At 40.0% G+C, this 25,692-nt stretch overlaps 1 protein-coding gene and 1 long non-coding RNA gene across 3 annotated transcripts; one reads left to right on the top strand and one right to left on the bottom strand.

Moving 5' to 3' along the window:
- Positions 1 to 1,874: 1,874 nt before the first annotated feature.
- On the bottom strand, positions 1,875 to 11,473 carry LOC129771364 (uncharacterized). 2 transcript variants are annotated; one of them, XR_008742354.1, is made up of 3 exons: positions 11,015 to 11,473; positions 2,076 to 2,325; positions 1,875 to 2,019 (listed from the first exon to the last, which is right to left on the bottom strand). It is a non-coding gene; the product is annotated as an uncharacterized LOC129771364 (long non-coding RNA). The 2 variants fall into 2 exon arrangements; XR_008742355.1 differs by lacking the exon at positions 11,015 to 11,473 and adding an exon at positions 2,452 to 2,553.
- Positions 11,474 to 15,194: 3,721 nt separating this feature from the next.
- Positions 15,195 to 24,765, top strand: LOC129770538 (uncharacterized protein K02A2.6-like). Its single transcript, XM_055773434.1, has 3 exons — positions 15,195 to 15,783; positions 16,421 to 17,753; positions 17,955 to 24,765. Exons 1-3 carry the CDS (start codon positions 15,737 to 15,739, stop codon positions 21,237 to 21,239), a joined length of 4,665 nt encoding a protein of 1,554 aa, XP_055629409.1. The 5' UTR covers positions 15,195 to 15,736; the 3' UTR covers positions 21,240 to 24,765.
- The last annotated feature ends 927 nt before the right edge of the window (positions 24,766 to 25,692 follow it).

The following is a 25,692-nucleotide window of genomic DNA, read 5'->3' as shown; positions in this document are numbered from 1 at the left end:
ATGCTTGGAAATATTCATAATTTCTCTACACTTAAGAATGCTCACTTCTTCTCTCCATTTCTGCTGTGAATTCGGTCATGCCTTCTGCCGCATGTGGTTTTGATAAGTTAAAAATGTAGAGCATAATTGTAGCGGTTCATGGAGATTGCAGATAAATGCGTTTTAATTCCGAACATTTGCATCGGATATTATTCAGTAGTTTAAGATATGGGCATCTTTTTCCCCACAAAGAACGACAGTCTTACCGACCTACCGAGTTCGACCATTCAAAATTCGAATGAGCCTCCTTGTGTGTTGCATTGCAATGCTATATAATCAGCGAACGCAGCGAGGAACGAACCGTATTCCGTATGGCTTGGTGTGTGGTGATAAGCCACTTCCCGATAACGTATATTTGTAGGAATTCAGTCCATTGCCCTTGTTGCATTTCTTCCGTTTTGCTTCTATTTTTGTGTGTTTGATTCATTCACGAATGAGACGAGATTATCTACGATCGAGACCTCATTTATGTTTTTACTTCCAAAAAATGTAGCACAAATGCGTGTTTTGATTATTTTTTATCGATTCGCTGCTTCGAGGAAAATATGAATTTCTTGAGAGCTGACATTTCACTGTAACAACAGACTAATGCAAATAGAAGATTTAACTCCTCGTTGTTAAAATTGGTCAACATCCCAACGTAGATTCGTTTTATGAAACAATCATCACAATGAGGTAAATTTGAACCAAATACGCAAGGACAAACGGAGATTGAATCACCTCGATTCGCTGGACAGATTCTGACAGTGAATCGAGATGTAGAAATGCACTGCGCACCACGACCATTTTACTGTCGACAGATGCGATGTACTCGAGCAACCGTGGATTGTTTACGATTCTACAGGAAAACAATCATCGTGAGAGACGGCGCACGACGCATGAAGATGCTTGGTGTGTCTATTGGGTCTAAGGAGAGAACGGTTCAGTTTTATTCAAAAATTATGCTGGCCAGAACAGTCAATGGCGACCGCTACCGGGACATGATCACTGTCTTTTGTATACCACACGCCAGCGCCCTTGTGGAGGAACTGGCACCCAGGCCTGAAATTTTGTAAGGCCTCCCAGTGCCAGAGGACATGTCCCCAGCAAATTTAAGTGCGTTTTTGCTGATAAATTTGCCAGGACTCGAAAATATATGGGGAAATGCAGAACATGTATAGGGAAATGGCCAGAATTGGAAAACTGCAAATACATTCGAGAGGTCGTTCAGTGGTACCGTGACAATGTGATCAATGACATTGATAAAGATCTCCCAATTGCCCGCAATTCTGCCCAATCGGAAAATATTGGGCGATTGTCAAGCGGAAATTGATGAAGGATGCCAAAGCGACTCGGGATGCGGCAGACATGAAGAGAACGTGGAACAAAATGGCCACTGAGTTTGACCAATAGAAAGTCCCAGGGTACGTATATGGAAAGGTAGTCTGGACTGACTAGTGCATCAATAGTAGTGAGCCTGTGACGTGTTAGCTTTGCAAGTATCATGGAGCGGTATAATAAATTTGTCCAAATAAGTTTATATCTATTGTATTTTAGCTTAATTTGTATATCTATTCATTGCAGCGTAAAGATAATCTATTTAGATTCAAAACCTAATCAAAACATAGGGGAAATTATGGTTCGGTAATTCGGATTTTAGCTTCCTGAAGCTCTCTGTAGCTCTCCGATACCTCCTGCCGCAGTGCATGAATTAAGCCATCAGAACTGGCCGAATCGCTAGGTTTTCCATTAGAGATGTTGATGCTGCTGCTCCCGATTTCCTTTGAGGGAATATCCCTCTCGGGATATTTCCGTCAAAGGAAATCGGGAGCAGCAGCAGTCTTGTTTATTCCCATTAGAAAGTTGGGCCAATTCCGCGCATGTTACGGATGTTTTACTGGATTTAACTTTTGCTTGATGTCAATCAAGACCTTTCAGCGAGCCGTCCGATTTTGATTTCCCGAGGCATAAAATCGTTGGCCTTTCTGACAGTAGGAAAAGCTAAAAATAAACTGTTTTGTTTATTATTTGTATAATCTGGATTTGTTTGAATTTACCTGTTGGTATCAGTTTTCGATGATATTGTTCTTCCAAGCCATCGATATGCACGAAACAATCTGGGCTGAAGTGAAGCGAGCAAATGTACATGTTTTTAGTATTGCTGTTTGGGTCCTGTCCGAAGAATCGAAGCCATTTCTTCCGAATGGTCATATCCATCGGAAATCGATGAAAAGATAATTTGTGGGAAATGTTTCATAATTCGAGTTGGACTCGAGCCGGGTGCCACTCATCGAGCCATAGGGTTGTCTGAAAACGGAAATATTATAAATATATATTCCTTCACAGTCGAGCCGCCGTATCAAAAAGCTGCACAGAAACAACACATTCAGGGTACTAATTCCGAAAAGCCTTTAACGGTAATGGTTCACTAACTTCTCTATCTTATGTATTATTGAGGTATTTTCAAAAAAATAGCAAAACATGTGCTATTTTTAACAAAAAAAAAACTTGTTATGAATTGCTTTGCGATCGCTGCTTTTCGTCAAAGCTAAGATGTCATAGTTGAGAGTGTATAAGTGTATCGTATCTTACACATTTCCAGGTCTACCTTGTCATAAACGTACCCTGAGAAAGTCCAAAATTTGATATCCGGAGAAAAATGTGAAAATTAATAAAAGCTGTAACGATTTTTTTCAATATTTTTCTGCATATGAAAACATTTTTTGTATCTTTATCCAATCACGAGATATAACTGGTTTCGTGATTCCAGATTCTAAAAGTTTCAAGCCTTATTTCACCTTTGAAAGCAGAGAAAAGCGACAAAATAATAAGACCACTCTGTTATGTCAACTGATTTTGTAACATTGCTATTTTTTTATAAGTGAGTTATGACACGAATGCCACGCACTTCAGTGGTAAAGTGTCACAAATAAATAAATAAATATAAATAAGTAAGTTACTTACCAAGGTGTCGGATGCTACCACATCTTGACAAAGGCGCGTAGAAGTATATCCTAAGGTGGGTCAAATTGCTATAACCACTCTTCAGCCATCTTGGAAGTCTACTGTGTTTTGTTTGTAAACAAAACACAATACGCTTGTGCCCAAGCTCACTCGTGATCAGTCTGTCTCATTCACACTTCAAGGAAAAAAATCCCCTTCTGCTTTCTTCCGTACTCTTTTCATATACCGCTCCCCTAACCAACTTAGTGACGAAACGGCCTCACCTAGTACCATAGATCCGTCTTGATCTTGACAAGAATAAAGTAACGACATGGGCTGTGTATTAGGCAAATGGTGGAACGGGGCGAAAGTTTGCTGCAATCCTGGGACGATCGAAAACATACGTTTTCAATGCTTTTTATTATCCAATCTACGTGTAGCATACGGACATCCCCAGAAAACTACAGCAACGAAAACTAGAGACGAGTTAAGCTTGTCCGTAAGTGCCAGGAGAAGTCTTGTTGAGAAGAAGTTCATTTGTGGAAACCTCAAAAGGATTCGATGTTTACACGAAAACATCACCTAGCACGACAAAAATTTGCGAAAGATCATCTCGACTGGGTTGGACTCCAAAATCAACATTATATAGTCGGATGAAACAAAAGGGAAATTGATCAGATCCAACGGAAAACACTAGGTTCGGCGTCTTATTGACTAGGCTGTCAGGCCACAATTCACAACCATAACATTGAAACATGGAGGGGGAGAATCGTATTCTGGAAAAATTTCTCCTGGTGCGGAGTCGATCCAATTTTCGGGATAAAAGGCTACTGGAACAATTCCATGTGCTAAGATCATGAAAACATAACAGCAAAGCTACCACAGGCGAGAGGTATGCTTAGGGTATTTATGTTGCATACATAGGGGTCTTTATAATCCTTAGCATACATTCCATACTGTAAATTTCAGTTTCAGGATCAGAAAATTAATGTTTGACAAGACCTGTCCGTCGCTCCCGATCTGAATGCGATAGAAAACCTGTGACAGATTGGGAAAAAAATTCCTGAACCAGTGTGAAAGGATATGATGAATAAAAGATTGTTGTCTGTATTCAAAATTCAAAAGGTATTCAAAAGTTGTTCTCAGTGTACTCAGTGTACTCACTGCAATCAAGGCGCGTAGAAGTATATCCTAAGGTGGGCCAACTTGCTAAAACCACTCTTCAGCCATCTTGGAAGTCTACTGTGTTTTGTTTGTAAACAAAACACAATACGCTTGTGCCGGAGCTCGCTCGTGATCAGTCTGTCTCTTTCACGCTTCAAGAAAATAATTCCCCTTCGGCTTTCTTCCGTACTGTTTTCATATACCGCTCCCCTAACCAACTTAGTGACGAAACGACCTCACCTAGTACCATAGACCCGTCTTGACTGCAATCAGAGAAGAGAAGTGGAACTTGAGAGAAAAAAGTGGCAACGATTTGTGGCAAGAAAATGTAAACAGTGAAAAAATTGACAGATAGTTTACGCTCTAAAAATTGAACATAATGTTAAGATGTCTCTAAAAGGGTGGGAGACATCATATATAAAGTGGGAGGTTCGTATATAATGTTATTAATGTTAGCATCATCATGATAAACACGGCGAATGGGATAGAAATTACGAACCGAAATTGAATAAAATATACATATAGACGCTAAAACGCTGTGGATAGATATTATAATGCATTTTTATCGGTTTATGTATGATGCATTATCAAAATAAATCCATATGTATTTTAATCATAACTTGCTGTGCTATTCATAACAACATTTATGATCGTATTCCACCAATGATGACAAATGTGTAATTTACGAATGAAGCTTCGCCATAGAAACTGAACATTGAATAACAAAAATTAAAATGTGGTAAGAGCATCAGTTGAAATATTTTAAAGGATTCTCATCGGAATAAATTGAATGATACAATAATTATACGACTAAATAATGTAGGTATGCTTAAAAAACAACATAAAAATATGATTTCTGATTATTTTTTTTCAGTTTTGAACACACCCCATAAAATTTTTGACGTAGGACTACGTCTAACCGGAAGATATAGGGGGTGAAATGGAAATCTAGGCACTGAACAAGTAGGAAAAAATGCAAGATTTGGAACGCTTATAACTCGAGCATTTCTCAATAGATCGCAAAGGTTTTTGCATCAATTGATAGGAAATATATCTACGCATCTATCATAACGAATAACATTTCATTTTTCTTGAGATAAATAATTGAATAATTGTGAAATATCAAGCATTGTCAAAATGCACTATGTGCTCATTTTTGATTGGTCCATTTTGTGCTCCTCAAATCGTACCGACCAAAACGGGCAACCAGAGCAGCAGCGAAATAGAATGAAGCACGATTGGAAAGGAAAAAGAAAAAAATGAACGAAACATTGGTCGCAGTCTCACACATGCGTAATTCTCGAGCCAGCCAGTTAGCTTAAAAATCTCCGCTCCGCTGCCGTAACGATCATTCTCATTCAAACCGTACACCACATCAGTTCGCATCACAACGCATCAACAAACCAACCCAAGCAGCCATGTCTGGACATGGCAAAGAAGGAAAAGTGAAGGGAAAGGCAAAACCCGCTCGAACCGTGTCGTTCTGGACTTCCCCGCAAGGGTAGCTAGGCCGAGCGCGTTAGTACCAGTGCACCAGTCCACCTAGCCGGCGTTATATAGTTTCGGCCGCCGAAGTGATCGAGTTAGCCGGCAAAGCTACTCGCGACGATAAGAAAACCCACATTCGGAACAGAACACATTCGGTTCGGTGGACATCAAGACAACAGGCAGTTTCAGCGAGTGGCGAGTGGCAAACGCAATCGCAAAACGGCATCAGGTAGCAGAAGAAAAAAGTTTGTTCTTTATACAAACTGCTTTGGTGGCAAATCCAGAACAAGGCGGCATCAAGGGCGTTCGAAATGTTTTTTTTTTCAAAACCACGAGTACTAAGTTTTCTAAATTGGAACCATTCCATAAAACAAGGCGTTTTTCAGGGCCATTAAACCTTCCAAAAAAGAGTTTAGGAAATACAGTTCAATGCTTTCTAAAACATTATCCAAAATAATAATAAAACACAAATTGATTTTTTCATAATTTGTTTGCCAGGATCTGATGAGTATGTGAATGTGGCAGTTGTTCTGAGCTTATAGATTTTCACCAATTCTTAAATTGCTTCTAGATTGAAAGTACAGTAATTTACACTTATCTCGACATTTAGCTAATTGGACGGACCTGTAATGCGACATATTTAGTTGGACATTTTTGTAAACATAGAGTTCGGGGTCCAAATTATGACCCCACATTGAAAGTCAACACTGTACCACTGTCATCACAAATGTTCAATAACAGGTTAAAATTACCTCCAATCCGACACTGAGTGGTGGTAATGCGACGTGCCATTGAATGTAATTTACTGTACAATATGTCACAAGCTGGATGGGAAGAAATTTTCCAACTGTGAAAGCTGTGGCGAGTAGCAAACGCAATAGCTAAACAGGAAGGTTTAACCGAACAAGATAGGAATATCGAGTGATAAAAAAAAACACAACACCAAAGGTTCTTTTCAGAACCATCAACATGTTCATAAAGAGTAAACAGTAAACTAATCCATTTTTCAGGTAGATAGGTAGGTATTCACGTAGGAGAAGAAAATAAAACGATAAATTTGAAATATATATTTAACAAAAGCTGTCCCCTTTGTATAGTCCTACGTCACTCCGGTTATGTACCCGACATTACCCACCCGTCTTTTTTTTTTAATACCCTCTGTTGGTATTGTATCTAGAATTTACGAGGTAATAAAACGTTAACGTCAATTAGTTCCTAGTAATCAGTTTTTTAGTTGCCATGCCAAACCGACATAGTGGTTCTCAGATTTTCGTGTAAATTGGTAGTTTTGTTCCTTTTAGTTAAATATTAGATCCCATTCCATTTTAGGATGGTTCGAAAAATCTAGTTTTCTCCTTTTTTCCAAAAATATTTTTTTTAGATTCATATCTTTTGAACTACTAAACCGATTCAGATGATCGACATATCAAATTGGCCAGTTAGCCAGTTTTTTTTTTAAATACTATACTTGCAAAAAAAATTGTTTTTTAATTTTGTTTTCTTGATTATTGATCGTAATTGTTCTTTATAGTTTTCATTCAAGGGCGCTGTTTTTTATATTTTTTCTCGAAAGCTGAGGATTTTTTAGATAACATATCCAAAAATATGTTCTTCGTTTTTAAATTATGATTTTTCAAAATTAACCGATGGTTCAAAAAATCATTTTTCTCCTTTTTTTCCAAAAATGACGTTTTTAAAAAAATCATAACTTTTGATCTACTGAATTGATTCATATAATCGACATAGTTAATTTAAGTCAATAATTTCACACTTGCCAAACAATTTTTTTTTTATTCATGAAAAACAGATACAATTATTAATTACGAAAACAAAATTAATTTTTACGCAAGTGCAATATTTTTCCAAAATATTATTGGCTTTAATTTGATATATCGATCATCTGAATCGCTATAGCAGTTCAAATGTTATGAATTTTTGAGAATGGGAAAAAGGGGAAGAAATTAATATTCCGAACTATCGGTTAACTCTAAAAAATTATAACTCAAAAAAGAAAAAAGAATATATCTAATTTTGAGTAAAAAATATAAATGTGTAAAAAAATCCTCAGTTTTCAAGAAAAAATATAGAAAAATATAGCGCCGTTGGTCCCGAAACCATGTAAACTATAAAAACGGATACAATCAAGAATTATGAAAACAAAATTCAAATTTCTTGGAAGTTTGATATTTTTCCAAAAAGACTAGCTAATTTACTTCAATTTGATGTATCGATCATCTGAATCGGCTTAGTGGTTCAAAAGTTATGAGTTTTTGATAAAAGTCATTTTGGGAAAAAGGGAAAAAATCGAATCACCCAAAAAAATAATAATACAGGTTCAATGTTTTACCATAACGAAAACAAGCTACTTATTTTCCAAAAATCTGAAAATCACTATATCAGTTTGGCATGGAATGGCTGAAGTAATACTGCAATAGCTCACAAATTTCAAAGTTCGCGTTTTTCTTGTTGTTTTTCATGTCTTTTAGTGCGACCATAATAATAATTAGAATTACTGCATTTGGATTGATGCTAGAAAATATCATTAATTTCCTTGAATAGTGGATGTGATATAATTCACTTTATATATGTATATATATTAATAAATGTTTTCAAACGAATACATTTGTCAAACAAACTGCAAAACTAAATACTTTTATACTGTGCCTTCATTTTTTGAGTTTTACGTTCAAAGACCCTTCAATAAAAATGGCATTGGAACAACAGAGTAAAACTGACATACAATTATGACAGATGATTGCTTTTTGATTGGCGCGTGCTCCAACTGGTGAACCGCCAATTAAAAGGCACTCCAACTAAAAAAACGCCAATAAGCAAATGGTACTGTAAAACTGTGAAAAATATATAAAAAATATACAATCGAAGACTCTTCGAAGACTTTTTGTCGTTTATGAGTTTGTTTTTTTTAAGTTACTGCTTGGCATGTTTGCGGATAACGGAAAGATATGATATGTTGGTTTGAAAGTTAAGAATTGAAAAAAAATATAAAATTCATGTGAATGGAGGCAACTTTTGTGTACAGCACATGCCACTAGGGCCTTTTGCTGATTAAGTAAGTAAGATTTCTTACAAAACGTCATAACTTTTCAACCATTGAGTCGATTTCAAAAATCGTCATATCAAATGAAATCTTATTCTTTTATGAATCAACTTTAATCTGTCATTCACACAAACTCAAAAATTAAATACTACAGAAAAACTTTAATTATAACGCTTAGAGAATTTGCGACTTAATTTTCCACAATTCGCTCTTTCACACCAAATTTTTATCTTGTCGCAATTTTAAACTTCTCAAATTGAATTGTTAAAATGATAGGTCAAAGAACGAAAAGCAGGAGAAATTAACAAATAATGGAGGGTAAATAATAAAGCAATATTAATCATGGATTTTTAATAACCATCTCAGAAAAATATTGAAAAAAAAATTCCTTTTTTAATTTCTCTTTCAAATTTTGATAAAATTGCACTGAATAGTTAAATAAGAGCAATATTAATATTTGAATAAACTTATGTAATTATAAACATGTTTATATAAACCTTCCCATCTTCTCATTCTTCATTAAAGACCTTGCGTCAAGACAGCTAGAAATACATACACTCTCAAATCAAGTGTGCCTGAAAAAATTATATTCTTCACGTAAACAAGCGATGAAAATGTGGACACTTTTTAGTCAGTGAATTGTATGGAGTTCCACTGCTGTGCTGCAATCATATTCTATTGCTGTTATTCGTCAAATTGACGGTTAATGTGCGCTACACATACAATGTCCCGTCACCGTGAAGTCAACGTAAAGGAATGAAATGTCAAATATTCTTCCATGAAAATCGTATGGTAGCATTCACATACACAATCACCGGCAACTTTAACGTCGGCAAAATAAGTTCAAGAGAATAGTTGACGGGACGGTGACGGTGACGCTGTATGTGTAGCTCACTTAACATGATCACAGTCTTTTCACTCTGTGGCCTTGGGCCACTGCTGATTGCTGGCCAAAGTCTTTCATCGACTCAACCTGCTCAAGCGTTGGTCTTGGTCTTCCCCCTGGCGCAATTTTCGTTGTCATTTTCATTTTCATTCATTTCCGTGCGATGCTCATTTATTATAGAATTGCAACGATAAACATCTATTTGTGCTATTAATAAAACATAACAAGGATCATATCAACTGTCTCTCTTGTCCGGTTTGACTGAACAGTGGAACAGAAGGAATACTCTTACGCCGAAATAGTTATTGTGTAATTTACCATGTGTATCGATACGATAAACATACAGCATGTACACGATTAAATCCATCTCGGTTATAGCTAAAACTTAAATGAGCCTAAATAAATAAACGAATGGTATAAGAACAGGCTCGCTAAGAAAATATGATCCGCGAGTCAAGATTGTGCCGTCAATTTAGCTCTCATCTCCAAACTAATTGGTAAACTCAAGACGATTCTATGGTTTATGTTGCGACCGTTTGGTTGATAGGTGGGTTAGGGGAGCGGTGTATGAAAGTAGTACAGAAGCAAGCTTTATTCGAAGATAGACGTTTTCCGTATAGAAAACAAAACGTCTGCACCGTAAAATGTCGTATCGAATAGAGTTCACAAAATCGTGTACAATTGTATTGCGTTTTGTGTACAAAAACACATTATTTCTAAGATTGCTGCAGAGGGTTTTGATATATTGACCCATGGCGAATCAACTTGAAAATTCACTAAACACGAAAACTAAACACAAGCGTCTCAATTGAAAACGACGACGGGGTGTCCTCATGTCGTTGTGTCATATGCGATTTTCATTGCGCAGAAAATTCGTCTATTTCAGGTGAATGGGGATCCTTTTATAAAAGAGCATGGAGTAATCTCTCGTTTCGTTTGTGTTCATATTCCAACTCGACTAAAAACAGACGAGTAACAATGCAACGAGACAAGATCTTTGGGAACATCTGAGCCAAGAGCCTGTCCTACAAAAAGTTGAAAACTCCGAATCGCTACGACAGGCAGAACACGATGGTAACGACTACGATCCCGGACGACGAAACGTCCGTAAAATCGTACAAATCCAGGACTTTATTATAGTGATTTTCAGCCTTTTGGCTAGGATTCTGACTGAGCATTCTGATGTTAATTACAACGACAGACCATCACCACAAGCTTCCCGGATAGAAGTTTTATTCGACGACAGGTTGGGAAAGAGTGCAAGATATTGTTATAACTTTTCCTACTTCCCCACTTAAGAGGGAAAATGATTCAGCGCAACTGCCAACACTGCAGATCATGCGCATGCAACGAATTTATCAGGCTTGAACTTTCGGAGTAAAATAGCAACAACCGAAAGCTCGCGCACCAACACACGGCTCGCAAACACTCACTCTCACTCAAGCTATCGCACTCACCTGGATTGTCACTGCCGTCGGTGTTGCACGGTCTTTGAAGTCGCCGACGTCGCGACACTTATCCGCCACTGGTGGGTATCTTAATTGTCTCGTTCCACTTCACAGTATCTCTTCTTTTTGCTCGTCTTTCTCTATACAACTCTTTTACTTCACGTTCCACGGATATACTTCTTTTAACTTACCGCCCCTTTGGGCAATCTCACTCGCACATAGGGTGGCTTCTCGAAATCCCTAAAATTCGCACGAACGCGAATAACCTTAGCGCCCGATGAACGGTGCGCAACAACTTGCAGAAACTCGCACTCTGCTTTCACACGCACATACGAGATGTCACATCCAAATCAATTCGTGAACATCCGCTAACAAGCTCCAAAATATCAACTTTCCCGCGATTAGTTTGATCGCCAAATCCACAACAAAACTAATCCACTAGTCCAAACGACAATATCCTTCCGTTACGCAAGTTCCTTTTCGACTGCCCTCCTCATCTTTTCGACTCATCCCGGCCGATCCGAATCGAAACTCTCGTACCGTGATCTCTCGTACTCTTACTCGACGTCATCTAACTCCCACCTCAAAGCTTTCTCCCGCCTTCTGCTCTTTCGCTCTTCACACGACAGTTGGGCCAAGTGCGGTTATAGCATGAGAGTTGTTGACATCTTGCGTATTTGTGTTGGTGCGCCTATTCCACTACATATTGACCGCTAGTCAGCATCGATATCGCTCGCTGACTAGGGTTGCTACACAATCCCCCCCTGAAAAATGAGTTTTTTGTGAGGCACTTTTTCAAGACTCGCAAAAAACTCTTAAAATGGATTTCATGATTTTGTGTGGGGATGACTATGAGAATTCGCAACAATATCCTCTAAAATTACTTAATACTGTTAACTGCTCGACACCGAGACTATTATCGGTAATATAATACCAGTTTTGATAATCAACGCAAGCCTTCTGCTTGCCAAAACTAAAATATGCGAATTCAACAAAATTTATAAATTCATAGAAAGTATTAATAAATTTTCTATATGAAGAAACAAAAAAATAAAGACGGCTATCTACTTTATAAGATCAACTGAGTGCTCGGCGATATATCCTGGAAATGGGGGCATTTCCTCCACCCTCAACGTCATGAGCCCATTTTGAAGGTTATAAAACCGCGCCTTCTACCCGCGTTCCTTTTGATTTGGTTAATTTCATGACGCACTCCACAATCGCGCGAAACGTATTCAGAAATGTCCTTTCGCCCAACTTTTTCAAGATAATGGATTTTGGAATGGATTTTGTAAATGTCAAATATGCGTCGTTCATTATATTTCTGCGAGATTATTCGATTACGTCGTTGTTTATGTTCATTTTTTGGTATTTGGAGCCTCACTACATTTCTTCACAAGTTCCAATCTCCCTTGCCCAACGGGCTCCCTGCGAATCGTCTACAACTCTACAGGGTACAATTTCTCCCGCATTGTGAACGGCCAACGCAAAGCGTCAATGGTTAGGTTCTCTGCGATAGTCTTATTTAACTTCTGAAACGTGAATCTATTTCCTGCTGTCTGTCAAGATCATTCAACATCGGTGGCGTCTGGAGTTGTTTCTTTGTGCATTACAAAGTTGGGTTGCTACAATATCTTGAAAGTCATTAAACTATCCAAGTTCCTCAAAAAAAAAACGCAATATTTTCATCGCTGTCGAGACATCAACCTGTAGTGGCACACCCCTCGTGCGGTTGAAGAGACTTTGGTAGACAGGCAATGGGAAAGAGAGTTTGATGAATGGCTCTGAACAAGGTGAGAGAAGAGCGAAAAGGGGGATCATTCGGTTACCGCCATTACAGCTATAAGCACGGAAAAAGAATTAACACAAATGTGTGATAATAAAAGTATATTTAAACCAGAATATAGTTAGTTAGTGAATCCATCGATATTCGAAACCATTACATCTGGCGACGAGGATAATGGAAAAATTAGTAAGTATACGTATACTGACGCATATTTTTGTGAAAATATGGAGAAAAAAAGTGCTGCAAAAAACAGGAAATGGGTTCTATCTATGGTATAACCGCAATGGTGACGTAGGACTATCGCTGATTTAGTGATCATTTGTTTGAAGTTGAATCTGAATTCATTCTGAATGAATGAATAAATGAATATTTGGGGGACTTTGAGAACGAGAGCGTTACGTTGGAGGCACAAGGTTTTGTGCATCCAATATTGGATACGAAAATATCCTACTGATGGGGAAGAATAATCTTCAGAAGCTTTCCTGCTAATTGCACTTGATTGAAAAATCACAGAACTAAATGTATTTGGTCGCTGTATTATATGGGTGGAAAACATTAAAATAAACTCTTCCGCTCGAATGTAATTTTCAAGACCAAGGGGGACTGGCAGATTATTTTGCAGTAACGATGACTTCTTTCCGGATTCTTCTCGATTCTTCTCGAAGTCCTCCACCAGTGGTTAATGCTAATTCGATAACCACCTGTTAATAGCACTTGATTGAAAAATATCTGGTCGCAGTGTTACATGGTTTTCTATCCATGTAACACTGCGACCAGATATTTTTTTATAAACCCTTTCGCATGAATGTATTTTTCAATTCCCAGGGAAACTGGCAGATTATTTTTCAGCAGCGATTCGATCTTTCCGGAATTTTCTCGATGCTGAATGGCATCCAAACGAAAAAAAAATTCCGCGCGTGTATGTGTGTGTGGCGGCTGCTTCGATGTCTTCCCGGGGAACAGTTCGTCGATGCTGATACTCTCTTGGTCACTTTCTCTTCTCCCTCTGACGGCTCGGCTTTTCTGCCCTCCCTCACAGTAAGCAAACTGCATGTCTTTCAGGTCAGGTCAGGCCAGGTCATGAATCCCTCATTCCCTCGATCCCTCGCCGTCCAGCTCGTCCAGTGCGTTCAGCTCGTTCAATTACGATGTTGCCTTGTTGATGTCCTCACGAAAAATGAATGCGTTTCAGGTAAGGTAAGGTATTGTATTATAGAGACTTTAAACTTTTTCAGTTCTTTCGTCTCTTGCCTTGAGAAAGGCCCTTGGAAAACTTTACTCTACTCCAGCACTACACCTCCACCCTCTTGGCCCTCGATCTCTCGCCGTCCAGCTCGTCCAGCAACGATGTTGTCCAGTCGGTGTCCACGCAACGAATGCCTGTGCGTTTCACCACCAGAATATCGCTTAAGTATGCTTTTTGTGCGTGATTGTATCGAGAGACGGTGTGGTTTACGATGGCAATTTGAAAAGCAAACTAGAGGAGAATGAACTCTCTGAGTTTGAAACTTTCGGCGACTGAGCAATAATCGATTGAAAATTATATAATTTTCGCGATGCGAAACATTTTCCGTTGCGCGCGCATACAATATTGGACACGACAATTTTCTACTGATGGGGAAGAATAATTGTCAGAAGCTTTCCTGTTAATTGCGATTGATTGAAAAATCACAAAACCAAATGTATTTGGCTGCAGTGTTATATGGATAGAAAACGTTAGAATAAACTCTTTCGCATCAATGTATTTTTCAATTCCCAGGCGAACTGGCAGAGTATTTTTCAGCAACGATTGGTTCTTTCCAGATTTTCCTCGATACTCGAAGCCCACCAGTGGTTAATGCTAACTCGATAACCACCTGTTAATAGCACTTGATTGAAAAAATATTTGGTCGCAGTGTTACATGGATAGAAAACATTTAAATAAACTCTTTCACATGAATGTATTTTTCAATTCCCAGGGGAACTGGTTGATTATTTTTCAGCTACGATTGAATCTTTCAGGAATTTTCTCGATGCTGAATGGCATCCAAACGAAGAGTTCCGCGCGTGTATGTGTGTGTGTGGCGGCTGCTCTGATCTCTTCCCGGGGAACTGGCATCACTCTCCTCCTGATGGATTCCCTTCTGGCCTAAGGTGCACAAACAGGCTCTTGGTGACACCGTTCATCAGCGCTTCCATGATAAACGAAGTTAGCTTCACCACAACAGCGACAACATGCTCCAATCGCTGTTCAATTATAACTGAGTGGATTTCCGAGCGGCGCTCGCTTATATACCGATTGGTGATTTCAATAGCCTGTTTTGATAGCAATTTTCAGACTATTGAAATAAGTTTTTGGATCAGAAAGTAACAAGTATATAAGGTGCAGACTGTAGTAGATAGATGTCTCATATTAATAAATAAATTAACAATTACAAAGTATTCAATTATCTCAGTGTAATTAAGGTGAGGGCAAAGTAAATACACAAAGGTAAGTAGCGCTCGTTTAAGAAAATACGAAGCCGATAGAGAAATACGATTTCATAGCTGAGCGAAACTTGCTACCCGGAAGCGATGTATGGAGAAAAAAAATATAGCAGCTATGTATAGGCTCGAGAATATGACAGAAAGAAAACGTTCATATGGAAGGAGAGAAACGTCGACAACACCTAGGCTACTGAGAGCGAGGTAGTCTCTCACATTCGGTGGAGGGCTCTCTGCAAGAGTGAAAAGGAAAGACAATGATAGTTTGCATAGGATTCCCACACGGACGCGAGAAAATCGTCTTGCTTCATTTCAGAAAAAAATACGAAGCCGAGAGAAATGAACCTGCAGAGAGAATCGGGAGAGAGATGAGGAAGGGTTTTTGATCGGGAGACTGGAACTCCACAGACATTCTGTTGGTTAAGTTTGGCGTGATAGCACGCAGTTTCTGCTATTCCGGTAATTTATTTTAGAAAGCCGCGATGGCGTCAAAGGGTCACGACAATGGCGCAGTGAACGCTTCCGACCGGTAAGTAGAATTGTGGCCACCAACGATCGGAAACACAGCATGGCTTAGGGAATAGTGAATAGTGAGAATAGGAAAACAGTGTAAATTAGATAAATTTCGTGTCAATTTGGTACATTATATCTACTGCGCAGAGTGCAGCTTCCATAATGATAACTTGTGAAAATTGAATAGCTGTGTGGAGTCTTTGGGCCTTGAATTAGTTTGGAAAATGGAGCAATTGGACTCCAGGTTTAAGAAAAAGAGCGAATGGAAAATGGCGGAGCAGTAGGACTCCCAGCAAAAAAAAAAAAAAAAAAAAAAAGGGAGCAACTGGACTCTAAGTAAATATAGCGGAGCAATTGGACTCCGTCGGTAGAAACGGAGTATTTGGACTTCTCGTTTAATAAAAAAAAAAAAAAAAAAAAAAAAAAAAAAAAAAGGAGCGATCGGACTCCAAGGAAAGATAAAGGAGCATTTGGACTCTTGGTTTGAAAGAAGAGCAATTGAAAAAAAAAATGAAGCAATTGAATTTCCTGTATTGAAGATAATTGAGAGTGTGTCCAACAATTAGGGAATTTAATTGCCTGATAAAGATTATGGTTGATTTTGTATTCAGCGTCTCTAATGAAGCTCTATTATTTGTATTTGACCTTTACAGAAAAACGAAGAAGAAGAAACTCGACGTTATCTTGCAGGAACTGGCTAACGAAAAAGCTTCCAGGATCAAAATGAGTAAGCAATTAGAAGTTGCCAACGAGACAATCAGAGCTTTGCAAACAAGTCTAACAGCACCTCGTAGCGAAAGTTTACATAGCAGTGATTTCGTAAGAGATAACGGTCCTACTAGTACTCCGCAGCATTGTAACGATGTAGAAGCGGAAACAAACAGGGTTGGATTTCCCGTTAACCTTGACCCCGTAAGTACTCCGCTTCAGGGAAATTCGATGGGAATGGAAATGTCTCGGTTCATGTCTTCGATGAACCAAATGTCCGTTACTTCCATCAACGTTCCAGAGTGTAAGCCTGCCTTCGCTGGTGAGCAAATTGGGCGCCGTGATTATGAATCGTGGATTGATCTTCTATCCGACACTCTGAAACTAGCGGGGGTACAGGACGAGCGTACAAGGTTCATCGTTTTCAAGGTTAAGGCGGGACCGGTTCTCTTGGAAATCTTCAAGAATACAAAGTCGAGTGCCGAAGCCCCAAATGAAGTGACTCTTCCGTTTTCGAATGCCCTGTTCAGGATGAAGACGTATTTCGGGTCAGCTTCCGACGCTATGCTCCAACGCCGCAAACTCGCACTCATTATACAGCGTTCGGAAGAAACGGATTTGGCGTTTGTTATGAGAGTTGGTTCCACAGCCCGCCTGTGTGACTTTCAGGAAGGAAAAGAGTTCGACGAGATCGTGAATGCTGTTGCCGGCCATGCAAGCAACAAGGACGTAAGGGCAGCGGCCCTCAAGATGGTCAATCGACCGGGGACGTTCACTGATTTGGTGGACGTGGTTCGTGAAATCGAGGCGGTAGCTATGAATGAAGAATACTACCGGTTGAAGCATGGTAAGCCTGAACCAGCTAAAGTGGCGGCTGTTGGTAATCCATATCCAAAAGCAGGCCCATCAAGACGTGGAGTTTATCGGCATCCAGCGTCAACTCGGGGAAGGTTAGGACATCCGTACGCTGGACCCTTCAGAACCGGATCTCGATTGCCACCAGATCAGAGGAGATTTGGAAACTCTCAAGGAAATGAGTCATACAGCTGTTACAGATGCAATGGTACCGACCACCACGCAGATGGCTGTTTCGCAATTGATACGACATGTTTCAAATGCGGACGTAAAGGTCACCTTAAGAGAGCATGCCGTCCACCAATCAAGAAGGAAAATCATCGCAGATCCGAAGGTGTTAATCCGGATAACACTGTTGGTAAGATTGCTTCGATCGACTTGAATCCGGTGGCCGAGGCTGATGAGAATGCTGCTGAGGATGGGGTAGGTGATCCGGATATGTAACGTATCGTAGTACACATTTGATCTACATTGAATTTAAATATGCTATTTATCATTTGATATGAACTCGATTACTTATTGAAATAAAACGAATATAACGAAATTTCTTTTCATTGTACATCAATGTTACTGATTCAGCATCTCATTCGTTCCCTCAGTACAATGTTTTTTTTTTTTTTGCAGTTGCATATTGCAACACTTTTGATGCCAAAAACTTCGACGGATGATGGGATAATTACGGCAAAGGTTGCAGGATTAGAGTGTGAGTTCCTTATTGACTCTGGAGCCCAAGTCAACACTCTAACACATGATCGCTTTGATTTATTGCGCAACGATCGTAGATACAGAAAGGAATTGTTCAATATACAGTATAGTACTGACCGACCGTTGAAAGCATATGCGACGGAAGGTGAAATACCAGTTACGTTCACTTTTGAGGCTTTTCTGCATATATCAGACGACCGTCCAAGTTTACTAGAAAAATTCTACGTTGTCAAGGAATGTAGATCGTTGCTGGGAAGATCAACTGCTACCCGATATAGCGTTCTGTTGCTAGGTCTACAAGTACCTGTTAACTCAGTAAAGTCTTCGACACACTCGTGGTACGATCCACGTGAGATTGCATCGGTTACGATGGACGAAGTTTTTCCAAAATTTAATATCCCGCCGATACAGTTGAGCTATGACCAGACCAGGCCGCCTTGTCGCAACGTTTTCATGAATATCCCGATAGCCGTTAAACCTATGGTTGAGAAACGGTTGCATCAACTCCTCGCAGCGAACATCATTGAACGGGTAACACACGAAATGGAGGATACATTTTGCTCGTCGATGCTGGCTATACCTAAGGGCAAGGACGATATCAGATTAGTGATAGACCTCAGAGGCCCGAATAGCTACATCCAAAGATCTCCATTTGCCATGCCATGTCTAGAGAAGATTCTGGCGGAACTAGATGGTGCGCAGTGGTTCTCGACTATTGATATGTCCAATGCGTTCTTTCACATTGAACTTCACGAGAACAGTCGCCACCTTACAAACTTCTGCACGGAGTTTGGAATGTACCGGTGCGTAAGGCTTCCTTTTGGATTATGCAACGCACCAGACATTTTCCAGGAGGTACTTCAGAGGAAAATTCTGGCGGGTTGTAAGGGAGTAAAGAACTATTTAGACGATATCCTCATTTTCGGAAAAACACAAGAAGAGCACGACGAAAACCTTAATACGGTAATGGCGTGTCTGCAAGAACACAACGTAAAAATAAACGCTTCGAAGTGTGTTTTCAAGAGCCAATCGGTCAGGTTCCTGGGTTTTAGGCTCACTGCAAACGGATGGCAGATCGAAGAGGAGAAGATGAGCGCCATAAGAGATTTCCGTAGGCCAGAAACGGTAGCGGAAGTAAAGAGCTTTCTGGGCCTTGTAACATTCGTCGATAAGTTTGTGCCACATCGAGCAACCAAAACTGAAAAGTTACGAATGTTGGCCAACTCCATTAAATTTTACTGGTCCGAAGAAGAAGAACGGGAGTTTCAAACGTTCAAGTGCGAAGCATTGGAGGCAATTAAAACTCTCGGATACTTCAATACCGCTGACAAAACAGAACTTTTCGTTGATGCGTCGGCTATCGGCCTGGGAGCAGTCTTAGTGCAGTTTAACGACAATGGAATACCGAGAATCATCGCATGTGCTTCGAAAGCATTAACAGCAACTGAGCAGAGATATCCGCAGACCCACCGAGAAGCTCTGGCTGTAGTATGGGGCGTGAATCGCTTCGCGTACTATTTGTCCGGAAGGACTTTCATTATACGGACGGATGCCGAAGCTAACCAATTTATTTTTGGAGGGGAACATCGGATTGGGAAACGAGCAGTTTCGCGAGCAGAGGCGTGGGCGTTACGCCTACAACCTTTCGACTTCACGATTGAGCGAGTTCCTGGCAAAGATAACGTTGCGGATGTATTATCAAGGCTGATGAAGATGTCTCAAGACGCAGAACCTTTTGAAGATAGTGCCGACGAACACGTGCTGTTTGCATTAGACACAGGAAATATGGACATCTCTCTAGGAGAAATCGAAGTGGCTGCGGAACTGGATGAAGAGTTGATACAACTATGCAAAGCATTGAAGAACGATGAATGGCCTCGCGAACTAAGGCGATACGAAGCACAGAAGAAGCATCTACACTATCTAGGCACCTTGGTATGCAAAGATGACAAAATTGTCTTACCCAACTCACTTCGATCAAAGGCTATGGAATCTGCTCATGGAGGACACGTGGGAGAGGTTGCCATGAAAAGGATAATGCGCGAGTTCTTTTGGTGGCCTAGAATGGCTGCAGAAACAGAACGGTTTGTGAAAGATTGTCAAACCTGTTGCATGTTGTCCAAGAAAAATCGTCCATTACCCATTTCATCACGTAATCTTCCTGAAGGACCTTGGGAAATAATACAAACGGATTTCCTCTCTATTCCGGGATATGGAACAGGGGATTTCCTAACGGTGGTCGATACTTACTCTCGTTACCTCTCCGTAGTCGAAATGAGGGGCAAAACAGCAGAAGCTACAAACGCTGCACTGTGCGATATTTTTAAGCTTTGGGGTTGTCCTTACATCCTGCAGAGCGACAACGGACCACCTTTTAATAGCTCTACGTATTGTTCGTTCTGGGAAAATAAGGGCGTTCATATCCGGAAATCGATACCACTGTGTCCCCAAACAAATGGGCTTGTGGAACGCCAAAATCAGTCCATCATAAAGGCTGTATCAGCATCGACACTTGATGGTACCAATTGGCGTATGAGCTTGGATAAATTCGTGCACAATCACAACACGCTAATTCCACATGCGAGACTGATGGTTACACCATTCGAGTTAATGGTCGGGTACAAATATCGTGGCACTTTTCCAACTCTCTGGACCGAGTCTCGTTCGAAGGGATTAGACAGGGACAATATTAAGGAATTGGATGCTGAAGCAAAGCTTTACAGCAAACATTACGCAGATCAGTCACGAGGTGCGAAAGAAAGTTATATCAAGGTTGGCGATGTCGTACTGATGAGCCAGCAAAGAAAACACAAAAGTGATCCAACATTTTCTTCCGAACGCTTCACTGTAATCACTAGAACTGGTGCAAAAGTTGTAATCATGAGTAGCAATGGCGTGCAGTATGCAAGAAATGTACAAGATGTGAAACTGGCCCCACCGGCAAAGGAGCTTAATTTTTCGGAAGATTCAGGGGAAGACAGCGTTCATCAACACGCAGATCGCAGCGGACTGGCAATAATTCTGGATGAGGACTCGGAGAAACAATTGACAGATGATTATCTGGAGCAGCACCAGGTACAGTCTTCAAAAAATACACTGCAACCCAACCAACATATTCCAAACAAAACCACACTTCGTCACCATTCTAATGTGAGAAGACCAGCACGATTCAACGATTATTTTATTTACCATATCTATCAATGAACAACTGATTATTCAAAATTATTAGAGTAGAGGTACGGAATATTGTAGTAGATAGATGTCTCATATTAATAAATAAATTAACAATTACAAAGTATTCAATTATCTCAGTGTAATTAAGGTGAGGGCAAAGTAAATACACAAAGGTAAGTAGCGCTCGTTTAAGAAAATACGAAGCCGATAGAGAAATACGATTTCATAGCTGAGCGAAACTTGCTACCCGGAAGCGATGTATGGAGAAAAAAAATATAGCAGCTATGTATAGGCTCGAGAATATGACAGAAAGAAAACGTTCATATGGAAGGAGAGAAACGTCGACAACACCTAGGCTACTGAGAGCGAGGTAGTCTCTCACATTCGGTGGAGGGCTCTCTGCAAGAGTGAAAAGGAAAGACAATGATAGTTTGCATAGGATTCCCACACGGACGCGAGAAAATCGTCTTGCTTCATTTCAGAAAAAAATACGAAGCCGAGAGAAATGAACCTGCAGAGAGAATCGGGAGAGAGATGAGGAAGGGTTTTTGATCGGGAGACTGGAACTCCACAGACATTCTGTTGGTTAAGTTTGGCGTGATAGCACGCAGTTTCTGCTATTCCGGTAATTTATTTTAGAAAGCCGCGATGGCGTCAAAGGGTCACGACACAGACATTTTATCTTTCGAATGAAGAGTTTATCATGCCATTTCGTTCAGTTGTTTAGGAGCTATTAACGCTCAAAATCTCGATCTCCGGCGTAACGCTTTCGTTTTCGAAACTTTGATTTTACACCCCGGTATAGAAATGAAAGACGTAGTCCTACGTCAAAAAGGCTATCGGGACGTAGCTCTATTTTGCTTGGATAAGAGGTTATTCCGTTACGAATGTGCTTTATTGATTATAAAATAATTTGGCATGATATGTTGATCAGTTGTGGTGAAATTATGTTACGAAATGTATGTTTACAAACGTGTAGGTGTTGTGACTCCGAGGAGTATAGAGTTCTGAGGAACTGGGAACTGAGTGAATTATCATGAGGAAAATTGCTTCGAGAAGCAATGGATTTCAGTTGTGCGTGATGTTATGAATTACTCTGAGGAGTACTAATTTGTTCTGAGGAACTATACATACTTCGAGAAGTATATGCTCTGAGGAGCCTAGTATCATTTCGATGGAAAAATAATTTGAGAATGTTTTGTTCTGAGGAACATCATATATGGTTGAGTTAAAAAAACGTAGCTTTGAGCTCGAAATTATGTCACATTCTGAAATTATGTGGCGTTCTGAGAAACACACTGCGTAGACCGATATACATTTCGATGTTACCAAATGCCCGCCCGATCCCTCCTTTTCGATGCGAGGAATTAGGGAGGAATCAATTAGCAAAGGAATGGAAGAGCTGGAAGTCTTCGCTAGAAATTTATTTTGATGCGTACGATGTTACCGACCAGAAGAAGATGAGAGCCAAGCTGTTGCATTTCGGAGGAAAGCAGCTACAACGGGTGTACGAAAACTTACCTGAAATTACCGTTGGTTTCGACAAAATTAAATTGGTACGACATTGCAATTTCGAAGTTGGACGAGTATTTTGAGCCTGGTCGGCAGTATATTCTGGAACGTTGTCGCTTGCGGAAAATTCGCCAGGAAAAGCACGAACGCTTTGCTCATTTTGTTCTACGTATTAGACAACAACTAGCTGATTGCGGACTGGAAAAATATAATGCAGATGTTCGTGAAGTATTGACGGAAGTTTTCATGATTGACGTGATTGTGGAAGGCTGTGCTTCGGGAGAGTTGCGGCGTCGAATCTTACAGAAGGACGTTAGTTTGGCGGAAATTGAAGGAATGGGTGCCATGATGGAAGGAGTGGAACAACAGGTTAATGACCTGTCTTCCCTTAATGAGAAGGAACAATTATCAGAAAAGGTGTTTCGAGTAGAGGCTCGCGAAGGTACGAATCGTAATACAAAAGCATTCAATTTTAAAAACAATCATGAGATAACATGCTTCAACTGTGGCACCAAAGGACACCTATTTACCTCTACGGAACGCAAGGCCCGCAATCAGAAATGTCGCCGGTGCAACAAACCGGGTCATTTTGAGGCTGTATGCAGGAAGCGATCCTCATCCAGATCAGGGGCCTCCGGTTCATAGACGAAGCAGGTACGTTTTGTTAAACATGATGACTTGGAGACAAGCGTGCATTCTGTTGTAGATCGATCGCAGGACGAAATTTCAGGTTCAAATAAAAAAGTCACAGGAGGGTTGTATCCGAGACACGACCGCATAGTTGACGTAGGATTCCGTTAGGCTATATGTTGATTTTGATATGTTTGAAGAATTACATCGTTAAACTCTTTGATAACCATTTGGTGGCTCTATAAAGGGCCGTTTAGTTTGATTGTTGGGTATCGTTTGTTCACTCCACCAATGTTTACCGAGCGATGATGACAGAAGGATGGTAAACAGTCGTTGGATGGTGTGTGTCAGATAAAAGATTCCAAAGTGGAACGAGATATGATGAAAACCACCCTCTGTGATCCTTGTTACCAGTGTGTGGTAACAAATGTATTTACTGTGTATAAAGTCGGCTCATTATTGTATTCACCACTCTTAACGTTCGAAGCAAACTAATGTTTTTCGTTTGAAATAGAATTTCTATTTTATTTGTAGTAAAAATACAATCAGTACCTTATACTAAAATACAATTGTAATCTCGAAATATCATTTATATAATGTAAAAGTACTACCAACCGCCACCCAAACCAGCCACCAGTCACCCAAGCTACCATGCCATATTCACCACAGCCAAGGATCCGGTTCCCGCCATGTCTGATCAATAAGAATGGGAGAGATAATAAAAGACGTCGGATGACGTGTAGAGGATTGGGCCCTCGAGAGTCTAAGCGGCAACACGTTGTTAAACGACACGATCTGTGGAAATTATTCGCCGGTGATTATATCACGCATCAACGGTGTAACTCGAGTGAGAAAGTAGGGATCGAAATTCCTGTGGAAAAATCCCAGAAAACGTTCGTGCAAGTGAACGGAAAGCCGTGTGACAGTTTTCAAAGTGTCACGGCCTACCCCCAAGAATTGTGGAGTTGCTCGAGAGAGCGTACACCTAGTGACGTTATCACGCGCAGCATTGCGTGACAGCAGAAGTTTTCCCGCCGGAATACCGGCAAATCTTAAAGAGGAGTCATCCAGGACATCGGGGATCAGCAACAGCAGCAGGAGACGTGGCGTGATGGCTTGAGTGGATCCGGAGACAAACGAAATTCATGTGAACAATAAATGTTAAGTTAGTTTAGTCTAAAAACTAGTTGTCTTGATTTAGAACGCCTTACATCCGAAACGACCCTGAATCTATGATCTAGTTCAGTAGCATCCTAGTTCATAAGATAATTACCAATACCGAACACAATTATCAATTTTTCTCATCAGTAAAAACATGTTACTTTAATATATAGAAAACATATTTGAAATGAGAAAGGTAATTTTCTTCATAACAAAAGACAGTTTAAACCAAACGACCCGTTCTCGAGCGGCAACACACCTTGGTTTTTATTAATGAAAATTGAAATGAACCGTTTCATATATTAAGTCATTTTTAACACAACTGCTACCATATACAATTTTACACTTACACTTGGGCTAAATTTTTCACACGATCGGTCATTGATATGAAATTTCACGAAGCAACCAACATTGAAGTTTTCAAATTTAAATTTTATTTGCTAGTATTAATCGTATCACTCACCTTACTTGCAATATAAAAATGCCCCCGACTTTCATATATGTGCAATGCCGATTTCCCGCGGACACCTTGGTTTTGATATCTCTGTTAGGGAATACATTTCGGTAGGAACAAAACCTCCCCCTACTTTTATGTATTTGCAATGCCGATTTCACCAAGGCAGCTTGGTTTTGATGTCTCTGTTAGGGACCCGCCGCATGTGTCGTCAATTTCGACCAATCAGAAGTGGGTATTTCTCTTAGGATATGGGTTGAGATTTTTGAATTGTTCGATAGTTAGTTTCATGACATATACTATTTCCTTCAATATGAAACATTGTTATGGAATGCCGAAATCGATTGACGTAAAAATTTCATCATGAAATGACTGAGCAGTAAGCGTTTGAAATTAGACAATTTTCACGATGTGCTCGATTTTCAATTTCTAATTTGTACCCCAATATGTTCCCGAAGAACGTAATCCTACGTCAAAACGCGTTTTCGCACTTCTGACGGAGAAAGCGTGCCTGAAACGATCCGCTCGTGATGCTTGCTGCTGCCACTAGTAGTAGACCGGTTTCACCAACCGTTGCTACTATTTGCCGTTGGTTATGCTGTCATAGAAGCTTGATGTGAGGCACAGCTCACATTTTGAACGCTCAACTTCGATGCTCGCCTTGATATAAGCTGCTTCCACTGCTGCTGCTCTTCACTTGTTGTTGTCCGTTCCACGTCCGTTGTA

This window comes from Toxorhynchites rutilus, chromosome 2 (genome assembly GCF_029784135.1).
Source record: "Toxorhynchites rutilus septentrionalis strain SRP chromosome 2, ASM2978413v1, whole genome shotgun sequence".
In the NCBI taxonomy this organism is placed as follows: Eukaryota; Metazoa; Arthropoda; class Insecta; order Diptera; family Culicidae; genus Toxorhynchites; species Toxorhynchites rutilus.
The sequence above is the reverse complement of the archived record's forward strand: the minus strand, read 5'-3'. Positions and strand labels throughout refer to the sequence as shown.